We start from the raw sequence: 7,671 nt of genomic DNA, 5'->3' as shown, positions 1-7,671 counted from the left end.
AACCTCACAAGTGTCACAGATGACACATTTGGCGTTTTTTTGCTGGTTTGTCGGTAGGAGCTCCTGAAACGCAAGACTGCCACACATCTGTTCAACCAACGCCAGTTGATCTAAACGCCAGTAGATCTGGAACACCGTCACTCCTAAAATTTCCCCCCGTTTCTAACTAGTTGCCACGTTGCCATACCATTTTTTTGATTGGTCGACATGGTACTTTTTTGGACGAATAGGAAAGAAAGAGGGGGGTGGGGGTTTGTTTTTGCTCACATACAGAGAGCGCTTTCGAGCCTTTTTCCTTATAAAACGCCGTTTTTACCGTTTCTTCCCGCAGTAAATATAAACAATGACAGTATTCAGGAAGGAAACCAAACATTGCATATTTTTATCATAACTCTGGTTTTACGTGGCCTATCAACACAATTTAAAAACTGGTATAAAGTCCACACTTTTTCCGTCAATTGTTCCGTCTGTCCTGCTCACATCTCCAATGGTTGTACACGTTGTCATTAACGTGGCTTCACTCCACATCAGCCGCTTTGCTAGTTAAAACGCCAGTGTCGGCACATAAGGACGCTGTCATAGCCTGTCAACCACGTTGATTGGCTGCGTATACAAATGTGAATCGCATTATTGGCTGGACTATGGGATAAGGTGGCATCGTTCTAATCCCATACGGGAGCAGCCAGTCACTTACTGACTAACACTGCAAAACAGAATTGTTAAAGTTTTATTTTCAATTCAGGTTAGATTTTTTTTTTGTGCGCAGAAACCGTGCCTGCAGTGCGCAATTGCGCACGTGCGCAGCTTAGAGGGAACATTGGCGACTATTAATGTGACTTCTGTCACACCAAAATTTATTGCAAACCATGTTTAAAGTCTTCAGGAAGTTTTGGATGTGGTTTTTCTCTGACTGATTGGGGCAGAATTCACATATATTAATCATGCAGTATCGTCACAGCAACATTATCAACTGTAATAATTGCCAAAAAAATAGTTAGTAGTTCTCATCCTTTGCTCCTTCTCTTATTCAGTCCAAGAACTCTCATAATCTTAATCAGCCACATTCTTTCCATGGCTGGTAACAAAAAAAGCTGATTTACTGGAATTAAATTAGCCTGATCAGAGTTTTTTTTTAAATTACTTTTACAACTGTGTGTCTACGCTCCACCTCAGCCCTGCATTGTGTCTTTGTATTCTTTTGTTATTGCAAGAAAGACCCTGCATCTTAAATTGACTGCAGACAGCTTACTGTTTAATTAAGACAGTTGCCATGGTAATTGTCATGGCAAGGAAAATGCAATGTGGGAAAAATGCCAAATCAGGAATTTTTGACTGCAAAGAGGAAGTTAACACAGGGAGTTGCTGTCATTATATCATATCAGTTTGGACTGCTATTCACTGTTTTCAGCAGCCAGGTGCTGATTCCTGTTAAGTATTAATGTGTGTGTGTGTGTGTGTGTGTGCAAGTGCAAGTGCAAACTAGCCTCAGTGATTATACAGATCTCACATGTGTGTTTAGAGTCAGTCCAGACGTTGGCTATGACATAAGTGAAGGGGAATGCTTTATATTTCCCTCCCCCGCTTGTTCTCCACTGTCTGTTTTGCCTCGATGTCTGACAGTACAGAGAGGTTAAAAGTCAAGCTTTTTTTTTCCTTTCTAGTGTAGAGATACAAACACATTAAAATACACATCTTTCTTTTGTCTTTCTTATATTTTCTCACTTTCTTTTACATTCATTCAGATACATCACAGATCAGAGTATCAGCAAAGCAAGAGAGTTAAGCAGAAGCTATTTTCCTTACACAGACAGAGCGACTCAGACATAGCCTCTCATGACCTTTTTTTTTTTCACTGTTAGCCCTCTTTCCAGCAGAATGTGCACAGTCATTCAACTCTCTTTTGCTATTTGAATAGAAACTAGGGCAGCTCAAATCAGAACACTCAGACCAGAGGGAATGTTGGGATTTTGAAATGAGTTTAATTCTCCAACATTGCTTTTCTGAACACAAGGGTCTGATTAAACCCGTTCGGAACTCGGCGTTGTTTATAGTAGAATCTAAGGTTTCTCTTCTTTTTTACATTATTACAAAAGCATCCAAACATAACTGAATCAACATCTCTCTTGGTATTTTCCTGTGCTGAGATCAAGATCATAGATTGCCTTCAGCAAGGATTGTTAGAGTTCTTTTTACTAATTTACTCTTCAGTGTAAAAAAGGAATTAATTTCAAAATGTTCTCTCAGGAAAAGGAAAGAAAAATACAAAGTCTGAGCAGAAGACTGGCACTGTGGGGAAGGGAGCAAGTAAGAAAATCACTAAGATCATTGGACTTGGAAAGAAGAAGCCCTCCACGGATGAACAGACATCATCAGCTGAAGAAGACGTACCTACATGTGGTAAGAGAGAGAGACGCAAATATCCTGACATGGTAGAAGTATGGCTTTTATATGGATCTTGATTGATTGACCGGTCTATAAATGCATTTATGTCCCAATGAATCTTTGGAATTTTGGTTAATTAAGAAAATGTTTCAAAGTAATGCCAGAGGCGTTTCAGAATGGCTGCTGAGTGGTGCGACTCACTTCTAGGAAGTTTTTTCTTAAGATTGCTATGTTAGGGTCCTGAAAGTAAACAGTTCAGACAGGTTGCTTTGATTTCCTTATGCTTTCAGACGTATTATAAAACATAAAGATTCTAAAAGTTTCTTTAAAAAATTCATTTAGAAGTGCACCCCATTGTGTGCAATGAGGACCAGTGATGGACAAACAAATAGAAATGCCTTTTATGTCTTATTATTTCCTTCATTTAGGCTCAAATAGGTACGACTAAAATGTCTCCCAACTAGACAGGCCTGAAAAAATATTGCCACTGTAACGGCTTCTTTCAGATGGTATCCTCCTGACTGTGTTTGCTCTGACAGGCTACCTGAATGTTCTCTCTAATAACCGCTGGAGGGAGCGCTGGTGCCGCCTCAAGGACAACCAGCTGCTCCTTCACAAGGACCGGGATGACCTGAAAAGCCACATAGCTTCACTGCCCCTCCGAGGCTGTGAGGTCAGCCCCGGCCTCGATCACAAACACCCCTTTGCCTTCCGCCTCCTTCGTAACAGCCAAGAAGTGGCCGTACTGGAGGTGAGTTTGATTACGTACTTGAGAGATTTTCATAGAAAAAAAACTTTGTTGAGGGAATTAGAAATGCCTCAAACACCACTAAATCACACTTAGGCTGATGCAAGAAAAGATTGCTCCTTATTTTTTTATCTTCCTCTCGAGTGCTCAATATCTCCTCCACCCACAGTGATTTTTGTGTTTAATGTTGTTGGTCTTCACAAACTTCCTCCAATTGCCATCCAGTTTGTCTTGATTCTATTTCCTCACATAGTCTGCACGCTATCCTTAAACAATCCAATTATTATTATCTTCATTTAAACAGATAATAATAATAATAAGGAATTTAAAGTTTATAAGGATCCTCTTCTTGTATCTTTTTGGGGGATCATTTGCCTCCATCTCACCCTGTTTCTACTGTCCTCCTTCACTAAATCATAAACCTTCTCTCTTTTTTAACATTTAACTCTTCACAGACACTGGCGGGATTGCATATTCTGTAACTCTGACTTTTGCCTTCAGGCCTCCTCCTCTGAGGAGATGGGTCGCTGGTTGGGGGTTTTGCTAGCTGAGACTGGATCTACCACAGACCCAGCCACCTTGCACTATGACTACATTGATGTTGAGACCACTGCTAACGTCATCCAGCTTGCCAAACAGTCCTTCTGGTGAGAGATGCATCCACATCATTTCACATGAATCTTTTTCTCTCTGGTTAATACCTGGAAGAATTCTTAAAGAATTAGTGCTTAATGTGTTTTATTTCTTATTTCATTAGCTCACAATGACTTATATGTTGAAACGTAGTATGTCTGGCTATTTTCCATTTTCCTGTTTTTATACGATCGTTACAACTGTTAATGATCCATTTTTAACTATTTTGTAGACTAAGAGATACAAAAATCCCAGGTAATGAAGATATATGAAGGGCACTGTATTTTTAAGCCTCAATCGTGATGTTTTATGTTTAGTTTCACCAGTAAGCGTGCCGTGTCTCCTAACCCATATCTGGACAACCCAGTCAGTGGCTATGCCTGCCCCACTGGTATGGCACTACACTATGATGATGTGCCCATAAATGGAATGGTAAGGACACAACTGCTTACTGATGTTGCATATGTACTGCAATGAAAAAGTGTGAGATAATTCACTTCAACACCCTCTAGTTTGCTTACAAACTCTTGGCTGATTCTTTCTTTGCTTTTCATTTTTTGCATATCATTAACATATTATTGGAAAATGTGTCATTTTTGTTATGACACTTTCAGAAGTTCCAGTGAGCCTGCATGATATAAATCTTTTTCTTTCCTAAAATCAAATTAGACCAGTTAAAGTAACGGTATGTACTTTGCTATTTGCAATAATGGTGCTCGGGCCCCTTGCATACCACAGCTTTTACCTTCTGCACTCATTGACCTCCTGACAGATTTACATATGAACCTGAGGGCTGAGTCAGTCTGCACCCAAAGAAGAGCAAAATTACACTGTTGCATGATAATAATGATATAAAACTAATAAAGACAAGCAGACAGAGAATATAACATTGTTTATTCATAAAAGATGCTATAATAAAGGAGTAAAGAGTAACCTGTGATTTAACGTTATAGGACTTGGATAAAAGCTCATCAACAATTAAAAAGAGGAAACATTAAATATGTTTTCAGTCGTGGAGCAGTACTCTCCATTTTGGGAAGCTAAACTAAATTTGTTAAGTATTTCACATACTGCAGTAATGCTGCTATCATCTTCTTCCTTTCTGTTCTCCTTATCCCCCCCCCCTTTATGGCAGCTCCTTATTCTTAAATCCTGTCTTCTGCTTATTGCATGCTCACCTGGTCTAACCCAAGGTCCCAGAGATGCAGTACTCCACTCCCAGCACAGGGGGGCGCCAGCGGAAAGAGGAATTGCACTATGAAAACACTGAGCTCTATGAGAACATGCCCTCACCCAAGCTAGTCACCAGCTGTCCTCCCAAGCCTTCTTCTTCTACTGCTGTATCATCTTCTGCTTGTCACTACAAAACTCCTGTTTCTAAAATCTCCTCTAAGTTCCTCTCTGCTGATTCTAAAACTAAAGACTCCGCTCAGGTGACTAACACTGCTGCATAACCTTCATGTTTCTTTTTGCATTTCTGCATATTAACTGTCTAACAGTTCAGGGTTTGTTTTAACCTCCTCTTAACTTTTAGTGTTTTTAATTCTCCTTCGCTGTTTGTTTACTTAGTGATCTCTTATGTTTATGTATTTAACTGAACTGGAGTTTGTTTGCTGATTTTCTTCCTGTGTCATTATGAACACCAAACAACAAAAGTAGAGATGATGCCTGTCTCCTGAAGCCGAAAAGGAAACTGTCTCCTGTGATCTGTTAGGATAATAAGGTGCAGTCGTTTAGATATGTCTGATAATGCAAGAGAAGGATTTAAATTCAATTCTGAATTTAAAAGGAAGGAATGAAAAGAAGCTAATATGGGAGAAATGTAGTCTCTCTTTCCAGTCCCAGTTAGTGATTTGGCTGCATTATTCTGGATCAGCTTAGACTTTTTGTGAAACTTTTGGAACAAGGTGATAACTGAATTACAGTAGTCCAGTGTAGGAAAATTAATGAAATAATAAAAGTGTTTGTAACTTTTGTGATATTGAGTGCAATCCAAGTAGAAAACCTGTGGCATAAACAACAGTGACACATTTTTCTTTGAAATGTTTTTTGTTTTTTGTTTTTATGGAAGAGCATGTTGGTACAGTTTTGTATGTGTATAGCTTATATGCATTGCTAACATCTATTTGAAGGGTCATTTGAATTGTGTCTTTCCTGTTTGTTCAGCTAAAGGGAAAGAAGGGAGCAACAACCAATGGGGTGGCATCAAAACAGAAGGCAGAGCCAAAGAACCAGCCAAAGAAGAATGGAGTCATTGCCACAAATGGGACTGCGTCTCTGAGGCGCAACAACTCCAGTAAGTTTTGAGATTTGAAGATACCAACAGGAAGTCATCTTGAATTGAAATATCACCCACCTTTCCCAGTCAGATCTTGCTCTGTAAGGAATAGCAGACAGTGTGTCTGGCTTCTCACCGCTGATTGCTTTCAAGCAAAATTCTGTTCCACAGCAATGTGGAAAATGCAGGATATCTAAATTACAGTTGGTTTAAGTAGAGGGGAGTAAATAACTGAAAGCCTTTAAAGCTATCCTACCCTCGAGACAATCCATGTGACGCATGTGGGCCAGACTTGAGCCTCCTGCCAACTCCAGGGTAAGAGGCACGATAGCAGAAACAGACCCTAGCTCATTGGAAGAGAGCGAAATGTGGTCGAGTTAATCCTTGTGGTTCAGAAAAATATTTTTTGCCTAATGTGTGAACGAGGAGGGTTGTAACCACTTAGTGTAGCTTGCAATTCCTCCAAATGTCAGAATGGAAACACCAAATGTTTCATGTTGGGTTTAGAGTACCACAGATAAGAGTGCTAAATTTGAAACTATTAGCAGCGGTTTATATGACTGATTCTTCATAATTATTCACAATGAGTGTATTTTTCACGGAAACATAGGCCTGGCAATTAATTCCTGCGGAAGGCACTGATGTCAATGGGTTTCTAAGCAGTTCATCCCCCCCCCCCCTCTCTCTCTCTCTGCTAGCAAATGACCTCAGTCTCTAGCTTCTAACTTTTTGAAACCCGACTTTTCTTGTGTAGATGGGGACCAGTATAAGTATGGGAAGAACCGTGTGGAGGCTGATGCCAAGCGACTGCAAGCAAAGGAGGAAGAGATGATGAAGAAGAAGCAGGAAATCAGAAACCACCTGACCCAGCTGAAGAAGGAGAGGAGAGACCTTCGTGCTGCTGTGGAGGCAGCAGCTGGTAAGAGAGAGAGATAGAAACGTGCTTGTCATTAAAAGACGAGTTTAATAAAGTAATATTTCTCCTCTCTCTCACATTAGGCAAACGCTCACATATTTCACTATCAGAGCGCCTGAAGAAGTTGGAAGAAGAGTGCAAACTGAAGGAGGAGGAGCGGGTGAACCTGGAGCTGGAGCTAACTGAGGTGAAAGAGAGCCTGAAGAAAGCCCTTAGCGGAGGTGTCACCCTGGGCCTCACCATCGAGCCGAAAGCTGGCTCCTCTGGCCTCCAGGTGAGTATGAAGTTACTTTATAAGTTTGTGCTGCTACGTTAGTGTACTTGATAGGTTAGTAGCTTGAACCTATTTCGCTGGAACGTTGAAGACAATATGTCTGTGAAGGATCTCAGTCATCCAGGTCAGGCACGTGCAGAGGGTGGGGCTAGAATGGCTTGAGCACCCGCCCCTTTCCTGATGGGTGCCCAAAGTGCCCTTTTGTTGAGGCAACTTTTTAAAAAAAAATTATTATTATTCTTTTTTTTTATGTGTGTGTGCGTGCGGAGTCCTGTCTGTGCCCCTCAACAATAATATTTAACTATTAATCACAGTTTTGCTAAATAAAAGGATCTGGCTTGCATCAGTCACATGATCACATTTAACCAATGATCGCCCTTGACGGCAGAACGCGCTGGTTATGAGCCGGGAACGAGCTCACAAAGAGCACGCGCATTTTT

General features: G+C 40.6%; 1 protein-coding gene across 3 annotated transcripts in view; it reads left to right on the top strand.

Annotated features, from left to right (window-relative positions):
• The window catches only part of afap1 (actin filament associated protein 1), a 100,081-nt gene that overhangs the window by 86,485 nt on the left and 5,925 nt on the right, over positions 1–7,671 (top strand). For all 3 annotated transcript variants that reach the window (XM_005753182.1, XM_005753181.1, XM_005753180.1), the window contains exons 9-15: positions 2,245–2,397; positions 2,922–3,133; positions 3,632–3,777; positions 4,081–4,195; positions 5,930–6,059; positions 6,796–6,960; positions 7,041–7,231. In XM_005753182.1, the coding sequence (XP_005753239.1) occupies positions 2,245–2,397; positions 2,922–3,133; positions 3,632–3,777; positions 4,081–4,195; positions 5,930–6,059; positions 6,796–6,960; positions 7,041–7,231 (1,112 nt within the window). The remainder of the gene's footprint in view (positions 1–2,244; positions 2,398–2,921; positions 3,134–3,631; positions 3,778–4,080; positions 4,196–5,929; positions 6,060–6,795; positions 6,961–7,040; positions 7,232–7,671) is intronic.

This window comes from Pundamilia nyererei, unplaced genomic scaffold, assembly GCF_000239375.1.
Source record: "Pundamilia nyererei isolate P.nyererei 1_Seehausen unplaced genomic scaffold, PunNye1.0 scaffold00411, whole genome shotgun sequence".
Classification (NCBI taxonomy): domain Eukaryota; kingdom Metazoa; phylum Chordata; class Actinopteri; order Cichliformes; family Cichlidae; genus Pundamilia; species Pundamilia nyererei.
The sequence above is the reverse complement of the archived record's forward strand: the minus strand, read 5'-3'. Positions and strand labels throughout refer to the sequence as shown.